At 36.5% G+C, this 21,886-nt stretch overlaps 3 protein-coding genes and 1 pseudogene across 3 annotated transcripts; 2 read left to right on the top strand and 2 right to left on the bottom strand.

Moving 5' to 3' along the window:
• Nucleotides 1–643: 643 nt before the first annotated feature.
• Nucleotides 644–5,925, bottom strand: LOC121742170 (glycine dehydrogenase (decarboxylating), mitochondrial). The gene is made up of 15 exons (XM_042135226.1): nucleotides 4,469–5,925; nucleotides 3,825–4,070; nucleotides 3,670–3,747; nucleotides 3,482–3,582; nucleotides 3,202–3,397; nucleotides 3,003–3,128; nucleotides 2,636–2,821; nucleotides 2,449–2,562; nucleotides 2,217–2,369; nucleotides 1,923–2,111; nucleotides 1,731–1,808; nucleotides 1,520–1,645; nucleotides 1,329–1,427; nucleotides 1,126–1,243; nucleotides 644–912 (listed from the first exon to the last, which is right to left on the bottom strand). Exons 1-15 carry the CDS (start codon nucleotides 5,678–5,680, stop codon nucleotides 818–820), a joined length of 3,117 nt encoding a protein of 1,038 aa, XP_041991160.1. The 5' UTR covers nucleotides 5,681–5,925; the 3' UTR covers nucleotides 644–817.
• Nucleotides 5,926–6,941: 1,016 nt separating this feature from the next.
• LOC121741624 lies at nucleotides 6,942–9,761 on the top strand (annotated as a pseudogene).
• Nucleotides 9,762–12,383: 2,622 nt separating this feature from the next.
• Nucleotides 12,384–15,154, top strand: LOC121811341 (probable ADP,ATP carrier protein At5g56450). The gene is made up of 2 exons (XM_042212179.1): nucleotides 12,384–12,907; nucleotides 14,322–15,154. Exons 1-2 carry the CDS (start codon nucleotides 12,596–12,598, stop codon nucleotides 14,949–14,951), a joined length of 942 nt encoding a protein of 313 aa, XP_042068113.1. The 5' UTR covers nucleotides 12,384–12,595; the 3' UTR covers nucleotides 14,952–15,154.
• A 4,472-nt stretch (nucleotides 15,155–19,626) lies between these two features.
• On the bottom strand, nucleotides 19,627–20,361 carry LOC121740859 (glutaredoxin-C6-like). Its single transcript, XM_042133492.1, has one exon. The coding sequence runs from the start codon at nucleotides 20,296–20,298 to the stop codon at nucleotides 19,936–19,938; it is 363 nt and encodes a 120-aa protein (XP_041989426.1). The 5' UTR covers nucleotides 20,299–20,361; the 3' UTR covers nucleotides 19,627–19,935.
• Between the last annotated feature and the right edge of the window lie 1,525 nt (nucleotides 20,362–21,886).

Genomic DNA, 21,886 nt, shown 5'->3' with positions numbered 1-21,886 from the left:
TCAAATAACCACATAAAATATGGGCTTATCATGTTTTTATTTATTACATTTAATTTCAAGCATGAAAACAGTATTTGATTCATAATAATCCTTTTTATTACTTTTAAATACGTCATCCGTCCATGAAAAATAGACCAAGTTTGAAAAAGAACCTCATATTTACTACTTAACACAATTAAACACTACTACTAATAATATGGACCTCATATTCCACTAACACTATTTCTCTTTTATTTTACCAATTTCACATTAAAACTAGTTTCATTCACAATGTGCTCTATTTTTCGTGGACGAATGAAGTACTTTATATCTTGTATTATCAATAGGCAATATTTCATGACATTTTTGTTAAATAATGATAATTTAGACATTAAATATATAAAACTCTTAAAATGAAATAGTTCAACCACAATAATAGAATACGAATCCAATTGCAAAATAAAATCATCCAAACAACCACTACATATTTGACATTATAAATTTCATATCTACCCTTACCTACCATTTCATTGTATCACATACTTGAGTCACACAAACAAATTTCTTGAAGTTTTAATAGAAAAATCTAAAATTATTTACATCCTAAAAATATTTGTTTATTTTCCTACAGGAAGGAAGTTATTTTAAGTATGTAACTGCAGAATTAAAAAAAGAAGTTGTAATTACATCTAGAGACAGAGTTGCAATGATAAGCAACAATGGAAATAGAAGAATGTATGAAAACAGTGACAACTTGAACATAAATATTGTTTATGTACAAGAACATAAAGAAGTGTTTGTAGTGAAATTGCGTTCTTTTAAAAGGAACCTTGCAGCCTTAAGCAGAAGCGGCAGCCGCCTCCTCCGCCATCTGTGACACTGGGAGGAGGGTGCAGATGAGGTTCCGGTCCCCATAGACGTTGTCGACGCGCCCTGAGATACGAAGAGTCTCCCAAGTTTAGTAAGGCAAGGCAAAGTAGAGAAATGGGGTACAACTATGTTAGGGAAGTTTCGTTTTGACTTGGGGGTGAGCATCTGGATTTTGTTCGACTGAACCGGTTAAACCGTGCACCGGGTTTTTTGGGTCGAACCGACCAAAAGAGTGTGTTTTGATGGAAGTTGTGTACAAGATTATAAACATCTCACCTGTGGTTGGCCAGAACTTGGCATTCTTGAGCCATGGAGCGGGGAAGGCTGCGTATTCTCGTGAGTAAGGCTTAGTCCAGGCGTCAGCCATGAGCAACGAGGGCGGGTGAGGTGCGCTCTGAAATCGCATCATTGTGATCGGTCATGTTTGAAAGCAAGTAAACAAAAAACACATCAAAGCTGTGAAGGCTAAGAAGGCGTACCTTGAGCACATTGTTGTTGATGTCGGCTTTTCCTTTTTCGATCAATGAGATCTCTTCCCTGATAGAGATGAGAGCGTCGCAGAACCTGTCTAGCTCAGCCTGCAAACAACAAGGGGGAGGTTAGAACAGATTCTTGTTTGTTGGAAGGAACTGTAGGTCTACGTTGTTGTAGTCAGCTTGCTTTGTGTTACCTTGCTCTCACTCTCAGTTGGTTCAATCATGAGCGTGCCCGGAACTGGCCAAGACATTGTGGGAGCATGGAATCCGTAGTCCATCAGACGTTTGGCAACATCCTCTGGCTCGATCCCAGCAGTGTGCTGCAGCAACCACCACTTGCAGTATAAGGAAGTGATAAATGGCGCACAGCGCGTGAATGGCATTATTAGTGTTCAAGACACGAACCTTGAAGCCTCTTAAATCGATGATGAACTCGTGGGCGCACGTTCCATTGACTCCACGGAAGAGAACGGGGAAATCCTTCTGTTGATCAAGAAGCAAAACATCAGAGCAATGGCATAAATTTCTTTGGGGACGATCGTGTGATTGAGATAACAAGCATGAAACCGGAAAGAAAGTAGAGTGAAGAAACGGGACCTCCAAACGCTTGGCCATGTAGTTTGCGTTCAAGATAGCAATCTTTGATGCGTCAGTTAGTCCCTTCGATCCCATCATGGCAATGTAGGTGTAGGATATAGGTAAAATGAGAGCCGAGCCCCATGGCGCAGCAGCGATAGCCCCAAGTGGTTGAGATTGCTCGGGTGCTGGTAGGCCTCCGGTGGCTATCTGCAGCACAAAAAGGAAAACCGATACAGAATCAGCCACAACTACATTCACACACACACATACACATATCAATGCATATTTCACTGCAATAGTATTTCTACATACCACTGGATGTGAAGGTAGGAACGGTGCAAGGTGTTTCTTCACCCCAATAGGCCCCATACCAGGTCCGCCTCCACCATGGGGAATACAGAACGTTTTGTGGAGATTGAGATGGCAAACATCGGCACCAATGAAGCCCGGACTAGTCAAACCAACCTGTAGGCACAAAAGACCGATCATCAGAAGCAAAGAACGAGTAATGTGCAAACCTTCTGTGTTATCAATATAAATATACCTGAGCGTTCATGTTGGCTCCATCCATGTAAACTTGTCCACCATTGTCGTGGATTATTTTGCAGATCTCGTCAATGCCTTCCTCGTAGACTCCATGAGTCGAAGGATACGTGACCTGGCATTCAGCAGGGTTTATTAACACTTGAATCAATTGCAAATTTAAAGAAGAGCAACAAGACAATCCTTACCATAAGAGCAGCTAAGTTGTTCTTGTTCGCCTCAGCAGCCTTCCTTAACTCTGCAATGTTGATGTTTCCCTTGGAATCAGTTCCAACAGCCACGATTTTCATCCCACACATAGCTGCACTTGCAGGGTTCGTTCCATGTGCGGAAACTGGAATGATGCATACATCACGGTGGTGGTCTCCTCTCGACTAAATTATAAGTTAACCAGAAACCGGCATTACTAATGGTGGGTTGTGACGTGATAACTCAAAGCAAAGGAAATTTTCAACTCTCATTTTCCAAGTATAGCAGATTTAACTAAGAGCAATTTTAATTAATTTTCTACATTATAATTACAAATAAAAAGTAGTACTATCACTATATTATTACCCTGTGATAAGCTCTAATAACCATCAGCCCAGCATATTCTCCAGCTGCACCGGCATTGGGTTGTAGAGAGAATGAATCAAAACCAGTGATCGTGCACAACAGGTCACCCAAATTCTTGAACATTTCCTGTGAGAAGAAACAATAGTTTAGAGGAATCCTTAGAACTTTCTAACAACGAGCTTATGTATTTTACGAATACCTGGTAACCAGCAGCCTGTTCCGTGGGGGCAAAAGGATGAATCTCCGTGAAGGCAGGCCATGTTACCGGCATCATTTCTGTCGTTGCATTCAATTTCATCGTGCAAGATCCCAATGGAATCATGCTGTGGCACAACGAGAGATCCTTTGACTGAAGTTTGTAGATGTATCTAAGAAGCTCATGCTCCGTGTGGTACCTACACCAACCGGTATAGAAATAGTTACATCTAACCTTATAAAGACAAGCTCAAACCGCAGATATTTCAGTAAAATGTCCATACGAGTTGAAAATTTGGTTCGTTAGAAACGGGCTCTGCCTCACAAGTCCTGAAGGGATCAAGTTCTCAACCTCTGATGCAATAGATGCAGCAGTGAATGACACCTGATGAAACACAAACCCTCAAGTTATAATTAAAAAAAAAACGAGAGGCTACAAAACACGTCTCGAAAGATATACACTTGTACTTACAGGCTTGCCAGATGCAAAGACGGCAAACAACTTGTCCACATCTTCCAATGTAGTTGTTTCATCAAAAGCAACAGTTATCTGAGAGACAAAAGGTATATGGTTACTCACCATCTGTCACAATATACGACAAAAAAACTTAGACAGGCCGCGCTTACAGTGTTATTGTCGACAACCCTCAAATTAATTTCATGCTTGTAAGCAGCATCAGCAATCGCCTTTGCATCTCCGCATTTGACCTTCACTGTGTCAAAGAACGGAAGGCTCTGAACTTCTACTGTCCCGAGTTTTTTCAACCCAGCAGCAAATGTTCCAGCCAGACCATGCACCCGTTGGGCGATAATCTTAAGGCCTTCCGGTCCATGGTAGACAGCATACATAGCAGCCATGTTGGCCAGCAAAGCCTACAATCATAACATATCCATATTTTCATCATCAAAAAATCCGAGCATAGTTTTTCATATTTGATTCAAAAACATACTCAGAATACTAAGATTGGACCATGTTAGCCAGCAAAGCCTACAACATAACAGAACCATATTTCTTCATAACAAAACCCAAACAAAGTGTTTTTATACACATACACTGCCATATTTCCTATCAGATTCAAGACAAATTACATACTAAGATTGAATTCAATACCAAAATAAAGCCAAAGTGTATTAGCTTAGTTCCTCACATTCCTATTAATACCACCACCTCACTACCACTCAACTAACTGCTGCAAGCCTGCATCATGATTTCACAAAACAGATTCCAAACACAAACAAATGAGATTCAATTCACCAAAAAGCACACTCACTTGAGCAGTGCAGATGTTGCTAGTAGCCTTGTCACGGCGGATATGCTGCTCCCTCGTCTGCATAGCCATCCGAAGAGCAGGCTTCCCCGAGGAATCAACACTGACACCAATAATCCTCCCTGGCATCATCCTCTTATACTCCTGCGAGGTAGCCAAGAACGCAGCATGGGGCCCTCCATACCCCATCGGAACCCCAAACCTCTGAGCCGACCCCACCACAATATCAGCCCCCAACTCACCGGGCGGCTTCAGCATTGTCAGGGCCAGCAAATCAGAAGCCATGACAACCTTCACACCACTCGCGTGAGCGTTCTTGATGAACTCCCCGTAGTCCAGAACCTCCCCCTCCGTCCCGGGATACTGCACCAGCACGCCACAGACATCACCGGAGCTGTAATCAATGTCCTTAACATCGGAAACAACGACCTTGAGATCGAATCCATCAGCCCTAGTCTGGCAAATATCGATTGTCTGAGGGTGACAATTGCTAGCGATGACAAAGGTCTTCTTCTTCCCCTTGGAGATGTTGTTGCACATGGCCATTGCCTCAGCAGCGGCAGTCCCTTCATCGAGGAGGGAGGCATTGGACATGGGCAAGGCGGTGAGGTCAGTGATCATGGTTTGGTAATTCAGCAATGACTCAAGCCTCCCCTGTGAGATCTCAGCTTGGTAAGGGGTGTATTGAGTGTACCAAGCTGGATTCTCCATGATGTTTCTCAAAATCACAGGAGGCACAAACGTGTTGTAATAACCCATTCCAATGAAGGATTTGAAGATTTTGTTTTTGGAAGCTAAATCCTTCATGTGCTCGATCATCTGAGCCTCTGTCAAGCCCTCGTCGAAGATCGACAACTTCATGACTTCGGCGCGGATGGATTTGGGGACGGTGGCGTCAATCAGGGAATCTAGGGTTTCGAATCCGACGAATTCCGCCATTTTGGACTGGTCCTCCGGCGTGGCGGAGTTGTGGCGGCGGGGGAAGGTGTCGCTGGGCTTGAGAGCCTCGACGGAGATGGAGCGGGTGCCGATGAATTGGGAGAGGTTCCGAGAATAGAAGCGGTGGTTGACGGCGGAGGCATTGGCGCCACCGGGGACGACGCTGGGGGAGAGGGAGGAGATGTAGCGCGAGGATTTGTGCAATGGCTGCTGCTTCGATTCGGAGACGAGGCGGCGGAGGATGGCTCTGTTAGCTAGCTTCCTCGCGCGCTCCATTTCTAGAGAGAGAGGGGGAGAAGAAAGAGGGAGATTCAATCCAAGCTGAAAAAGGAGAGTTTTAGCCTGTGTAATAAGGTAAGGATGTGAGCTTCTGCTTCTCTCACTAAAAAGATATCATTTTTTTTACTGTTACTGGAAATGGAAATGGTAGTTGAGATCTACTACTCTGACACACACTCTCTCTCAATCTGGTGGTGGGTGGATGATGACGTGGCACCACCTTGAGGAAAACGACGTAGTCTGTGTTGTGCAGAGCCCAATGGATTCTGGTAAAATAATCTAATCTTTTGTGTTTAAAAAAAAGTGCAGCTTGAGTGCTTGATTGATAAATTGTATGGAAGGGAATGAGTGGGAGAGGATTGAGATTCAGTGGATCAAAATAATGTGGTTATTATGGGAATTTTTATTTTTGCATGGCAGAACCTCTTTCACATTTGGCTTATCTTCAATTTTGTCCTCATAAATGTATGGGGAGTGAAACGATTTTTTAGCCTCCTACAATTACAAGGATACTGTGCATGATAATTAGGTTAATTCGATTAGATTGAGCTAAAAAACTCATATACTATGATTTTTTTTAACTCATATACCATGATTATATAACATATATGTGCACTTAAATTCGAAGAAGTAGTGTATATGTAATATGTTTTTCTTTTCCTAGCTATATATGCGTTAATTTAATCTGCAATACTCCAATTAATTTATGTATAAATAAAAAATTATAAAATGTGACTTGGTGATATAGTGGATCTTTTTTCAAATATACTATCAAACTCTTTCTAAATTTATACAATTATAAGTTTATGTGTAAATAACCGTTGATAAATTCCAATTTGTAGCCAACCAATAAAGATGAGGTTGCCAAGTCATTTTATTTTATAGGTATTATAGGAGTGTATAATACTGAGTTATGGGCATCTAGTACTCAATTTTATAAAGTATTCAAATCCTTTTGTCCCAAATTTGGTATTATCTCCTCGATATCGACACATATGTTAGAAACAAATTACTACTATGAGGCTGAAATTCAGTGAAGACGTTATGATTCTCTCATAAATGCATTCAATAAAACTAAACAACACGCGGCAGTCAAGTATATTTAATTTCTGAAAGTTGGACTATTCATACACACACAAAAATGCTACAAATCATCATACATCAGTATCTGTTTCCACTGAATTAATCCCAAATAATCTACATATATCGATCCCTTTTCTGTGAAAAGAAAAAAAACATGAAGAAGTAAGTGATAAAGATGCTGTTTTTACAGCTCAGTTTGATTGGTTATGGAGTTGGAGTTAGAAGCATTGACCAAGATGAACAGCCATACAGAACAGCATTCCATTTCCAACCACCTAAAAATTGGATGAATGGTGAAAAATCAATATCATAGTTTTACTAATGTACTCACTTTTTATTGCCATTGTAATCCTAATATTGTTTTTTTGTGGTGGGGTGATTCTTTGACTTCGAGCTGTAAAGATCCAAATGATAAAGTTTTTATTGAATTTTATGTTTTCAATCTTTACTTCATATTGTTTATGTTGATGCAATATTTCTGTTGATAGCCCATGTTCCTATAACACTATTGGTACAGCCTTTATGAATTTCGAATTTTTTTCAAAAGATTTAGTTTTTAGGTCATATTGATCCAAAGAATAGTTTCTACAAAGTTATATATATTTTGCAGTTTTTCTTAGTTACAAATTGAAATATATTTTGTATGAAAGTGTAATTCCCAAATGAACTAAGAGGCCTGATTCAGACAACTAGTTGAGTCTTTTTTAAAGTTATAAAGGCCATCTTGAACAACTCTTTGGCTAATGTTCATGTTGCATCTCGTATTTCTGTTGCTACTGTCGTCTTCGTTCTTAGGTTTCATCTAATGTCTATCTTGACTTCTTGTGTATAAATTCATCAAACTCTCTTAGCATAGAGACCTAATTTGAAGACACGGTAACTCTATTTTTTGGTGTTAGCTCGTTATGGCTATGGTTCGTTTTACATCCCGCGTTTCACTACACAACAGGACCTATGCTCTACAATGGAGTCTACCACTTGTTCTATCAATACAATCCATATGCAGCTATATGGGGAAACATTTCATGGGGGCATTCGGTTTCTTACAACCATCTCGAGCCTGCCCTCAATCCGACAGAGAAGTATGACATCAATGGCTGCTGGTCCGGTTCAGCCACTCTTCTTGCAGGGGAAAGCAAGCCCGTGATTCTTTACACAGGCAGTGACTTTTTAGGGCAACAAGTTCAAAATCTTGCAATGCCTAAAGATTTGTCTGACCCCCTTTTGAGAGAATGGCTGAAGTCTTCACATAACCCTTTGATGCTTCCGGTTGAAAGCATCGATCCGGACTTTTTTAGGGATCCCACCACGGCATGGCAGGGTCCGGATGGCTCTTGGCATGTACTCGTGGGGAGCCAGGTTGGAGGCCATGGGTGCGCGAAGTCGTGATTTTGTGAAGTGGGAGAGGGCTAGTAGGCCTCTCCAAGAGTCGAATAAAACAGCAATGTGGGAGTGTCCTGATTTCTATCCTGTTGGTGATGATGGTAGATACGTGTTGAAGGCGAGCTTCAATGATCATGACTACTATGTGCTAGGGAGTTATGATGCTGAAACGGACGAGTTTGGCGTTGTTGGGGGACGATGTAGTACAGCTGAGGTACGATTATGGTGTGTTCTATGCTTCAAAGACGTTCTACGATGATGCCAGGAAACGAAGGGTGTTGTGGGGGTGGGTGACTGAGGCTGATAGTGAGGCTGGTGATGTTGAGAGAGGGTGGTCTGGTTTAATGGTAAATAGTGTTTTTTACACATGTAATGAAGCTTGAAATCTTGAAAAGGGCATCTCTCAAGAGTGTTTCTCTGTCTCTTTGCAGTAATTTCCAAGAAGTGTTTTGCTTGATGAAGATCAGAAACAGTTGATACAATGGCCTATAGAAGAAGTTGAAGAGCTTGGTGGCGAAAAAGTAGCATTAGAGAACAAGGAGATTGAGAGTGGGAGTGGGAGTGTGTTGGAGATTGGAGGCATCACAGCTTCACAGGTACAACTACATGCGTGTTTAATTTCATCGCATAACACAAGAAGATACGGGTGTAAGAGGCACAATTTGTTGTCTGTGATCCATGGCATAGGCTGATGTAGAAGTCTTGTTCCGTGTTCGCATAACACCATCGGAGTGGAAGTCTTGCTCGATCCACAGATGCTCTGCAGACAAAAGAATGCATCAGTGGAGGGAGTGTTTGGGCCCTTTGGGTTGCTAGTCTTGGCCTCGGACAACTTGACTGAGCAAACTGCTGTGTTTTTTCAGGTTTTTAGGCAAAACGAGAAGCACGCTGTTCTCATGTGCAGTGATCAGAGCAGGTACATGAGTAGTTTCCTGTTTCATGAACCGCAATAAAAATATTGATGTTTTTTTTACAATATTTCCTTCACTGCAGACTCGGGTGAAAGAGGCGATTTTCGGGTCGTTTCTTGATGTAGATCTTGATCAAGAAATCTCCCTAAGGACTCTGGTATGTTGTCTGATAATCACTCTCTATAGTATTGGATTTGAAACAATTGATAGTTTTGCTGTTTTTTAGTTTACATGTTGGGGTTCTTCTCTATTCCCTCCTAGAGCCCTTTGTGCCAATGTTATATATTCGGGCTGGTTTGGGTTCGTTCGGGTTTTTTTGGGCTACTAGAAAGCACGGTCTAAACTTGCCTAAATACAAGCTAGTTTAGGCTAGGCCACAAGTCCATCGAGCCAATTCACTTTCTCGAGCTTATGAATACATAGCTCGTATTTTATAACATCATCGTTATACACGTGACATAAATATGGTTATGTAGGTAGACCATTCCATAGTGGAGAGTTTTGGCGGGAAAGGGAAGAGCTGCATCACTTCAAGAGTTTATCCAAAACTGGCAATTGACAACAACTCCCACGTCCACGCATTTAACAACGGCTCGAAGAGTGTCATGATTTCAAGGCTCGAGGCTTGGAGCATGTCGAGAGCTCGACTCGTGCAAGTTCACACGCGGAGAAAGCCCTCGTTAGCTGAGAGGAGAACATGAACGTAATCTCGTATTTTCATCTGACTTTGGCATCATTCAAGCGATTGTTTTTTCATTACATCCATTGATAATGCTCTTAGTGCTGTGTCAATTATACGGATTATGTAACAGAGCTATGTTAATAATCTGACAAAAGTTAATTATTCTTTGAAGAATAAAGATAAATTAACAAAATTTGTATATACCAAATGCCCTTCAAATTTTAATAGGATAAGATCAAATTATTTTTGATTGATAGCATCATTAATTACCTACTTCTATGACTAATTTGACCCTATTAACAATTATAAGAGGAAAATTATACTATTATAATTTTCCTTACTTGTTTATATTATTTAAAATATGTAATTGATTTTCTTCTTGAAAATATTCACAATCAAATTTTAGATAGAACAATACTTCATAGTATATTAACGGAATAAATTTTTTTTTTCGTTTTATTTAAACTATCACAATAATATGATGATAAATAAATCGTTTCCTTTTTCTACAAAGTAAAAATTGGCAAAATAATCTTTTATTTGAAATTTCTCTCGAATTATGCCATATATATTTTTAAAACTGCTGATTTTTTTTTTATTTCTAACTTTTAATTTCACAAGTAATATATACATATTGGTAGATATTTCAAAAGAGAAAAATAGTTCGTTTGCAAAAAAAAAACTTTTTTATTTCTTTAATATATTTCTTTGTAATAATATTTTATAAATATTATTTTGCTAGTATACCATATTTATTACTATATATAGTGTAATATACATTATTAAGATTTTAAAATAAAAATTTTGTATAATTAAAAAATTATTGTCATTGAATGATATTATGTGGATATATAGCATTGCTATAATATTTAATATTATAAATAATATAATAGGGGTGAGATGATGAGAGATTGTTCGACTCAATACATATAATATAATCTGTGACATATAGCTCGTGCTGCACAAATTGATAAGATCATGAAAAGTTGAAATTATATGATAAATCACTATAATTTTAATATTTCACTGAAATATTTTAATATTAGTTTTATAATTATTTTCGTATTGCATTACACTATAAATTTTTTAAAAATGGTTCTCGTACTAATTAATATTTTAATATTAATTTCATTTTCATAATAGGGATGGTCCGATGAGTGACACCCAAGATGTGGCATATCCTTTAATTGTATGACTACTAGATAAATTGATATAGTGAATAGTACTCCATATAATAAACCCCTATATTTTTTTAAACTCATATTACAAAATTATTTTTATTAATATTTTGTATATTTCATGGTGCATCAAATGATAACATAATAGAGATAATTCAATTATGGAAGGTCGTCGCACTCGGCGGTCACCTATGCTCGTGACACATTCTTCAATTGTAGTATTATTAATAATTATGTAATCAAAAAATATAAATATAGTAGATAATTGAATTTCATTCATGTAATTTTGACAATAGTATCAAATAACCATATATTAACTATACAAAAACATTTGAAATCATAAGCTTCAAATTATATTAAACACAAATATTAAAATAGTTGAAGAAATTGAAATAAAATACAATATAATTAGTACGGGAACCAAATTTAAAAAAATATACAAATTAGTTTTCGAATAAAATGATAATTTAAATGAGTTTACGAAAAAATAAGTTTGTAAGAAATTTTTTTATAAATAAAAGCGTTAATTATTGAAGGAAAGTGTGGAAAAATATGAATATACTAGCAAAAATAATCTTCAAATGATTTTATAATATAATATATTATTATATCCATTTTTTCAATTCACTTTTATTTAATTATTATTAATTTAATTATAAATTTTTACTATATTTATTTAATTCTTTTTTCTTTTAACTCATTTATCATACTCTATTTTTTTTTGTTAAAACTGTAAAACCATGATGTAAAATATTTGTGTAAATTTCTGAAAATAAAATATTTTTACTAGTAAAAAAATTCAGTACAATATTTTTTATTATATTTTGTTGAAAGTATTATAATACATCCCTTAATTAACATGAGGGGTTCTAATGTAAAATTAAAGCACAATTAAAATAGGTAAGTTCCTTATTTATTGCATATGATTAAAATGACAAATATACCCCAACTTTGTATATACTATAATAGTGCATTATTACATTATAATAGTGCATTATTAGTCGGTGTGCATTACTCAACTGAAAATCTGCATTATTTATTACACTATAATGATGCATTATTAGTCGATGTGCATTATTCAACTGAAAATCTGTATTATTAAATGACACGTGACATCAATCTAACCGTCGGATGACAAAATCGTGGGACTAAGATTAAAAAGAACAATAAAACAAAAGATACAAAAAGAAAATGAATACATCCCTATATCAATATTTCTATTAAAAAAAAAGAAAACTTCGTTAGATTTCACAATGTCAACGATATATTATTATATTCCAACTATTTTTTTAATTTTATGATGTACTACTACCATTTTTTTATAATTGCTAAATTTTAATTAAATTTCAATATAAATCGAAAAGAGGGAAAACAAAAAACAAGAAAAAAGGTTGTTTTCTTCTTCCATAAATGGATATATGTAAAAAAGGAAACCCAATAGAATAGAGGAGAATTAGAAAGCCATCACTTTTCTTGAATTTGTTTTCAAGAAAAGAAGAAAAAAAACGAATATTGCAACAGAATCACGAAAGCCCATTTGGCGAGCTAGCTTGATTTCCCCAAAATCGAGAACGCAGCTCAGAATTTGATTCCCGGAAGCAATAAAAGTTGCAATCAGTCCCCTTTCGATAAACGCGGTGGGAAAAATTGAATCTTTCCTTGCTTCGAGGGAATAATGGTGGAGAAGGGCGGCGGTTATGAGCCACCGACGTGTCTGAGCAGTTTCCACAGGGATCTGACTGCGGGGGCGCTGATGGGGGGCGTGGTGCACACGATTGTGGCACCAATAGAGAGGGCGAAGCTGCTGCTGCAGACGCAGGAGAGTAATGCGGCGATCTTAGCCGGTGGCCGCCACCGGAGATTTAGAGGGATGGTTGATTGCATTGCCCGCACCGTTAATGAGGAAGGGGTTTTGTCTCTCTGGAGAGGGAATGGCAGCAGTGTGATCAGATACTATCCCTCTGTTGCCCTCAATTTCTCTCTCAAGGTAACACAGACGGGAGGGAAAGTTTTCATATTTTTACGCATTTCTAATCTGGTTTTGATTGGTTTTTCAATAATTGATGAATGGCTGTTGTGAATTGTGAAATGTTTTGTGTTAGGATTTTTGTGATGTGTGGAATCAAATTTTTTTATTAGGGATTGATGAAGGAACTTTGTGGGGTTGTGATGTTGAGATCATGGTGATGGAATGTTCATTGTTTGATATGTGTTGAATACTTGAACATGTCTTTTGTAGGAAATGTATGAGCTTGATGGATAGAATGTATGCTTACAGTTTGGATTGCCAGGCCGTAGATATGTACTAGAACCCGTTTTCTTAGAATATGGGGTTACCCGTGTGAGGTATTTTTTGAGGTGCTTGTGAAGGCTAAGAAAACTAATGAACCGGGTTAGAACCACATAGCTCATTAGGTAATTGGTGACTCCAATAAGCCAATTTCATAATGTTAATATTGTACAGCCGATAGGCTAGACGTTGTACTTTCTGCATGGTTGGCATTGCAGCGATTTTAGGTGTTTTTTAGTACTAGCTATTCAATACATTTATAGCAGTGAAAATGAAATGCTCTCTATACTTCATTCGAAATACGTTGATTTCCTTTTCTTTATTTTCCCGTTCCCCGTCTGAGCATTGTGTGCAAGGGAGCTATTCATAGAAGGCTTTTTCAGATAGAGAGAGAGAAAGGGAGAGCATTTTTCTGTCCTAATCTGGCAACTGTCTGTGGAAAGGTGAACGGTTGGTTGGTCGTTTTAGCTTTTGATCGTAAACTGGTGGATTTTGAGAAACTTAACTGTTCGGTGCTTCTTGTAGTATGATTATTAGGGTGATCAAGGCTGCTCATTTGCTATAAGATTTATCGTCATATGATGGCATGTGATTTCATGTCCAAAACTTTTCGTAAGTTTAAGGCAGGACTGATTGTATCAACTCACTAATCAATACTCCTATGTTTTGCATGCCTACTGCTCAGCTACAAGTATATGCTTCTCGTGTTTAGGCTCAAAACCCGTAAAAACCAACTATAATGTGCTGAGCAACTTGAATCAGCTTCTCTCGGAGTTAGAGAATCGACATATGGGTTATAATTGAACCACTTAAAGTATGCCATCATAGACTTCCTTCTGTTGTTTGGTGGATTGTGGTAAAGGGATCTGAAAAACATTGTGAACGAACATTATGATCGAGTCTTGATTACCAAGTCTACATAATTTCAGGTCTCATTGCATTAATTTCTGTTGAGTAATTTCCAGATTTCTCATTCTATTGTCTGGTCTCGTTATGTTACACTGAACATGGTTGAAACTAACGAGTCTGGCCAACGAAAGCATTATTCGTGTATCGTTTCTAAGGATAAACGTCTCATTGCTGACTTTATTTTTCTGTTATCTTATGATAGGATCTGTATAGGAACATTCTGCGTGGTAACTCACGAGAAGGCAGTCTTCTTTCCGGGCCGTCTGCCAACTTCCTTGCTGGATCTGCAGCAGGCTGCACGACGCTGATCATCATCTATCCGCTCGACATAGCCCACACGTGCCTCGCTGCTGATCTCGGGAGAACAGAGACCCGCCAGTTCAGAGGTATCCGCCATTTCCTAAGCACTGTATATAGAAAAGACGGAGTCCGGGGCGTCTACAGGGGCCTCCCGGCCTCTCTACATGGCATGATCGTCCACCGGGGCCTCTACTTTGGCGGGTTCGACACCGTGAAAGAGATGATGGCCGAGGAGTCCGGCTCGGATGCCGTGCTGTGGAAGCGCTGGGCTGCCGCCCAGGCCGTGACGACGACGGCCGGGATGCTTTCGTACCCGCTCGACACAGTGCGGAGACGGATGATGATGCAGTCCGGCACGGAGAGGCAGATGTACGCGACGACATTCGATTGCTGGAGGACGATATACAGGGTCGAAGGCTTCGCCTCGTTCTATCGCGGCGCCATGTCAAATATTTTCAGGAGCACAGGCGCTGCAGCTGTTTTGGTATTGTATGATGAGATCAAGAAATTTATGAATTTGGCAGGATTATAGGAAGGTTTATTGTTGAATTCTTGCTCATCTTCATTTACAAGAATGAGTATAATGTGTAGAAAAGCCTTGTTGTAATTCTTGGCCATTTGTGGCAATACAAAAGTAGAAAAAAGGTGGAAGTTAGAAATGTGTAGAAGCCTTGGTGTAATTCTTGGCCATTTGTGGGCTTGTGGCAATACAAAGTAAATTTTGGATTCTTGATACTTATGGGTACTCTTTTGGTAAATTGTTTCATGAAATAGTTCTTTTGATATTTCTTCGGCTGGTTATTATTTTGTATGTGATGTAATGTTTTAAAGCATTTTATGTGATCAAACATTGAAAAGTAGGGAGCAATATTAAAGTAAAAACCCCCAAAAAGTGGCCAAACCAAACATGACTTAAGCTATGACATGGGGTTACAGGCTATATATTGTGGGGTGGGGTGGGGTGGGGTAGAGTGGGATGTTAAAACTTACTGTAAAATACACTTCCAATTGATTGATACTTTTTGAATGATTAGGTGTCTGAATCATCAATCACCATACCTTGTTTGAGATTCTAAGGAGTTTAAGAAGTGAGATTCTCTTGCTTTGGCCTCACTTATTTTGGTGTATTTTGGCTCACCTATATATGGTGGCCATGTGAGATTCCATTTCATATATTGATGGTGGGACATATTTTGTTTTCCTATACCATATGTGTAGACTTTTAAGAATAAAAAAATAATAATTATATGTCTTTAAAATACTTATTATTCTATAGACTATCAACAGAGCTTCCAACTTGTACCTCTATTACTATTTTCGTTTATTAATTTTCATATTATAGTGTTCATGCTTATTTTAGCTTATAATAAGTGATTGCTTAATTTGTAAATACATGTATATATGCATCTATATTTTTTTATTTACTAAGTATGAGATAAGAATCTTTTATATAAATTTATCTAATGTTAGATATACGTAGTAACGTTTGGAGATGATGCATCAAGTTGTTATAGTGAGAAGGCACACCTTTTCTTTACATATATGGCATATACAAATCAATCAACCTTTGATAAATATTGTTATTCCACAATAATGACATGTGAACATTCCCAATATTTATTTACACCATATTCACACACAGTATTGGATTGTTGGAGAGATGGGGTAAGTGGTTTATTGTTGTGTGAACCATTGACATGAAGTGGGAGTTGATATCTTCCTCTTATAATGGAACTTTATTTCCCATCTTCTTTTTTCAAGTGGGGTTAGGCATTCTTGGAGAATTATCAACTTTAACTTCTTCTCTTTTTCTATTAATAATTATTTTTAAAAAATGATGTTTTATGGAAGGTCCATATTTGGCACCAATTTTGTATACTCTTATGCGGCCTGAGTCTACCGTGCGGACGGATTACGCAAAGTTGGCATTTTTGTTAGTCTTTCCTTTCCTGATTAGTTGTTTGAATGCTTTGTTTTGGTTCCATCTTTTTTGTTTGAGAAGTGTTTCTCTTGGACTTGGACTTTGACTTGGACTTATTTAGTACTGAATCTTGTTTTCTTTATTCATATTTTTGGAGTGATTTTGATTTTCTTTTTATTAATTTTTTTTATATTACTCTGACCCCATATACGTATAATTTATAAAAATGACTACTAATACTATGTTGGAAATTTATATAGTTAGGTGGTAAAATAATAATTTATCACTTTAATATATATTATTATCAGTTTATTCACTTCCCGTGAAAAGATTATTGTCTTTTTTCTTTATAATAATTATTCGTTGTTCAATTACTAATCACTCATTCCACCAACTTAAACTAAAACAATCTAATATGTCGTTGCATGTGCTCTTTGTATAATGTAGTTTCAATATACTTGTATTAAATATAGTTAAGTCAGTCTTGGAATGTGACGATCGTGCATGGTATATATCGCACCCCCTACTAAATTCTTTTTTGTCACTTTCAATAAGAACACTCGATAAAGAATCATAAAAGAATTGCTTGTTATATATAGACTTGGCTTTTCTCTTTTTGAAACAAATTTAGTTAAAGTAATCGCTAATGGAATCTTTATTTCCAATTATTATTGTAAAGTGGCACATTTCAACTCTATATTTCCCTTTCAGTCATTGCCGTGGTCCAGGTTTTATGGGGATTTAGTAAATTTGATGAATGTCTATTTTAAGGGTTAAATGTAATTTTAAAAAAAATGAATCATGAATTGCCCTCCAATTTCTAATCACAGCATTTCTGTACTTTATTGTATGTATACAACTTGGTTTTTGCTGACTAAAAAGTGGTTGCAGATATTTAATTGAAAACAATTGCCGACATTAGATCTCTTTGGAATTCCACATAGGCAAAATTCTAATGATAGTTATTGAATACGTATCAAAATGAAGTAAAATATTGATTCCTATTAATTTACACATATATGTGAACAATATTCGTATGTTCACATATGTTCCTAGTTGAATTTACATCAAAACAATGTTTAAAAAGTACGATAATCGAGCAATGATACGAAGACAGATATATTTCACTATTTCCAAGTCAAAAGTTTGTTTACAATGGAGCGAGAGTGATTAAAATTAGGGTTGGAACGGTATGGTATACCGCGCCGAAATGGTCATATCGTATACCGTATCGTACCGTGCAATATGATAAAAAACCATACCTTTACCGTACCGCTTTTGTCGGTATACCAAAATTTAGATATCGTTACCGTACCGCTTTTATCGGTATACCGTACCTTGATTTCGGTATACCGCGGTATATACCGCAATTGCGGTATATATCGTATTTGCGGTATACCGTAAATTTGCGGTATGTACCGCAATTACGGTATGATGCGGTATAACGCGGTATACCGCGGTATATACAAAATGCATACCTTTACCGTACCTAAAACTGTCGGTACGGTATGATACCGTACCGAAAATTCGGTATTTTCGGTATTTTTTCTGTACGGTAAGTGTGGTATTTCGATATTTCAGTATATTTTCCCGGCCCTAATTAAAATTCATTTAAGAATCAACTCTGATCTGACCCCAATTTGTCTCAGATATTTATATTTACTAATACATGCAGAGAGATGTATGTATTACTCCATATATATATATATATATATTCCTGGGATTTTCATTGGTCTAATTAACATTGCTCACTCATAATCTTTTAAGGCATAATTGATTATTTTACCATATAAAACAAGTAAAACTTCTTCGAAAATGGTTTTCCAAGCATATTTTACTTGGAGTTAATCAATTAGAGAATTTCAAAACTTAAAAGAAAGTTGTTATTGATCTTTTCAAAGTTGATAAGAAGGCTTAGTGTTATCTTATGGCTTCTACCATTTTTTCCAATTTTTACTACTCTATAAATTGCCTGCAATCATTATTGATGGATATCTATTGAATAATTCATTTTCAAAAATATTGACCAAAATGATTAAACTGTAGTTTTTTAATTACAATACCATATATACATTAAGTTCCAAATTACTACTACTCGAGGACAAAAATAGACAGCATGCAATAAATATAACAAGAAAACGTTAGTTTTGTTTGTGTTTGTTTTAAAAATATAGACAAACTTCTTTATTACTACCATATTTGCACTTTCAAATTCACACCAAACAACACGGGTCATATTTAGTGAAATAATGTACTATTACTGTACTACTTTACTCATGCTATATCTAAAACCTAAATACACACCTAGGCATGCACACGGTTCAAAAATCATCGGTTTCGGGCCGGTTCGACGGTTCGTTTTTTTTTTGCATTTTCTTCTTTATTTATCTATGGAATATGCGTAAATAAAATTAAAAAAATCACGAAGAAAATTGCAATTTTATTGACATAAATTTAAATGAGGCTACAACAATTACAAATCACAAAAGACTTGAAGTCTTAAACAATAAATTTAAATATTTATTCTTTTTTAATCGTCTATTTTTATCATTATTATACAAATTATATTAATTGTTGCTTTTTTGCACATTTTAATCAATACATTGAGAAAAATGAGTAACATACCTACATTTAAATCCAATTATTTGAACATGTTCACATTCTATAAATATACAAATTATGAGCAACATGCCACATTCAAATTTAATTAAACTATTCTAGTTGATGCTATTATTAACTATAAATTTGTCTTATAAAAGGAATCATGACAAAAATAAATATAAAAATAGTAAACAATAAAATGTAAAAATAAAGAAAGTTTGTCTTCTACATTGGAAAAAGATTAATGAATGATCTAAACATATAGTTATAAAAGAAAATACATCAACATATTTTGTCATACATCGAAAGTGAAAAATAAAATATTCAAGGATGTCTTTATAAAAGAGAAACAACCAAGAATGGTTTCTTAGAATTCAGAGGCCCAACAAATAAATATGAGATATTATGAAATTTTTTATTTTTATTTGAACCAGCGGTTCCTGTTTCTGAAAATCGTGAACCTGAACCGAACCGATGAACTGCCGCCGCCGGTTCTGGTTCTGGGTTACGAACCGGCGGTTAACCGCCGGTTCGGTTTGTGCATGCCTATACACACCTAATCCGTAAAACGAAAATATACAAATAACATTTGCAATATTTTCGTACTCATTAAATAGTCACCAAATGGCAAATGAAACTGAATGAACTCTATAATTACAAAAAAAATAGAGTGAGCAAGGAGAAATTGAAAATTGAAATGCCAAATATGTTTATTTCTACATCATAATCAAGCACAATGGTTTCCTTAATCACAACATCACCTTAATTAGGAAACACCACATTTCACAAGCATATAATGGTAAGGAGGGCTTCAGAGACATCCGATGATACGATAACAAAGATCGATGTCTAGAATTAAACTCATCATATGAATACTAGAAAGCTAATTATAGTATTTCTTCACCTAATAGTTTTATTACATTAAAATAGCACTAGAATTACAATACTCCTATATAGATAGATAGATAGATAGATATATATAGTTTGTAAGTAATTAGGTAGTAATAAAAATTCCGTGACTCACAACACCGACTTCAACAAGCTTTGGCACGAGGCTATTATTCAAGTGGAGCGCCACCACGCTCTCGACCCCGCCGACGCACGCGCCGCCGATGTAGAGCGCCGGAGCCGCGATCTCGTGTTCGTCGAGCTCGATGACGGTGGGGTGGACGCCGACGGCGGAGAGGAGGCGCTTCATGACGTGGCACATGCAGCAGGCGGAGCGCGCGAAGATGATGACCGGATTCTCGGCGGCGAGGCGACGGATGCGCGTCTCGGCGGGCTCGGCCACGTCGATGGCGGCGGTCGGGGCCAGCTCGAGGCGGACGCCGACGTCATCCGCTTGGAGGCTCTGCATAGGAGGGATCGAGTTTGGTTTGGAGAAGTGAGTGAGGTGAGGAGAAATGGTGTGTGGGGTTAATTTATTCATTCATTACGTATTTATTTATGAGGTGGGGGAGGGAGGTGTTATTCATCGTCATACAATTATCAATAATTTATGCTATAATTAAGTAGTAATTCATTAAGATTTGAGATCAATATTCATTCTCTTTTTTATTAATACATTTACCAATTGAGAGGTTTGGGAAAAAAAGAGAGATTAAATTTGTTGATCTTTAGGAATTTGGGATTAAATTAATTTGCTGACCTTTCAGAGATTGAGGCATGCGAATTTTTCAGATTAAGTCGAGTTTTTCTCTTCCTTTTCCTCATAAAAGTTACGAATTGGCCAAACTCCTATCCTTATAATATTTTCACTCCAATTCTAATTTTTTCCCTCAAAATTTAAATGAAAATATTAGGGATAATTTAGTCCATTCATAAATTTTATAAGGAAAATAATATGTGAGCACACGATTTTTTGTCATGGCTAGATCAATTTCGGAATTTTAGGTTTAACTTAATCAAATACTTTAAATTGCGGAATCAATTGCTTTTAAATCGAACTTGACTTTAGTTTGTGAAAATTGTGTAGGATTAAATTATGAATTAGACAGTAATAACACAATTTAACGACATTGATATGTGGGCCCCAAATGAGACACGGGTTACATCAGCGAAAGCAACATTGTTCGTAATTAAATTGCAACTTACTTATTGCAACGGTATATAGTACTCCTTTTAATGATGCTGTGTGACAGTCAGTTATTATTGGTTGGTTCATACCATGTTTTAGAATTGGGTAGTTCACAAAATTTGTTATACGAATATAGTACTATTAAATTTATCAGAATTTTACAAGGAATTGAAATTCTTCCAAATTACTAGTAAAATTTATGTGTATGCCGAAATGTGCTACATCCTGGACATGATTTATGAATTACACCCGTATTACTAAATTACTAAAATTTGTGTAACGTTGTGTTGTAAATTGTAATCTACGAATAGTACCCGTATTATATAAAAGAATCACATAATTCCTGAGGCCCAATTAAATATAGTATTTAGACAAAATTCAGTCTTGGCCCAATAGCCATTAATTGAATGAATGGGCCATAGATACTACTACCTATATGATACTCAAAATATAATTATATATAAAAACACACACACACACACACACATTTAATGGAATTACATTATCTCTAACTTTTCCTATTAACCAAATAATCTTTTATCATTAAAAATTTGAGTGTATTTCAGTACTTAATAGCAAGTACTATAAATTGTACTCATCTCCATACTTATTCCATGTGTTTTATTAGAAAGGAAAATGTAAAACAAACATCTGCGTAAATTAAAGTATATTTAGAAGTATAATAAACTTGTTTCATCAAATTAATTACTCCTATATTCTAATTTGTAAAGTCACCATTCATTTTAAACAATCCATCCATTAATCTGAAGAATTTTCTTAATATTTCTATAAATCTCGAGAAGTCTGCAGATAATTACTGTTGCGCCAGATATTTTGCTACAATTACAACTATTTGAATAAAATATTA

The sequence above is a fragment of the Salvia splendens genome, chromosome 7 (assembly GCF_004379255.2).
Source record: "Salvia splendens isolate huo1 chromosome 7, SspV2, whole genome shotgun sequence".
In the NCBI taxonomy this organism is placed as follows: domain Eukaryota; kingdom Viridiplantae; phylum Streptophyta; class Magnoliopsida; order Lamiales; family Lamiaceae; genus Salvia; species Salvia splendens.
This window is presented reverse-complemented; position numbering and strand designations above follow the sequence as displayed.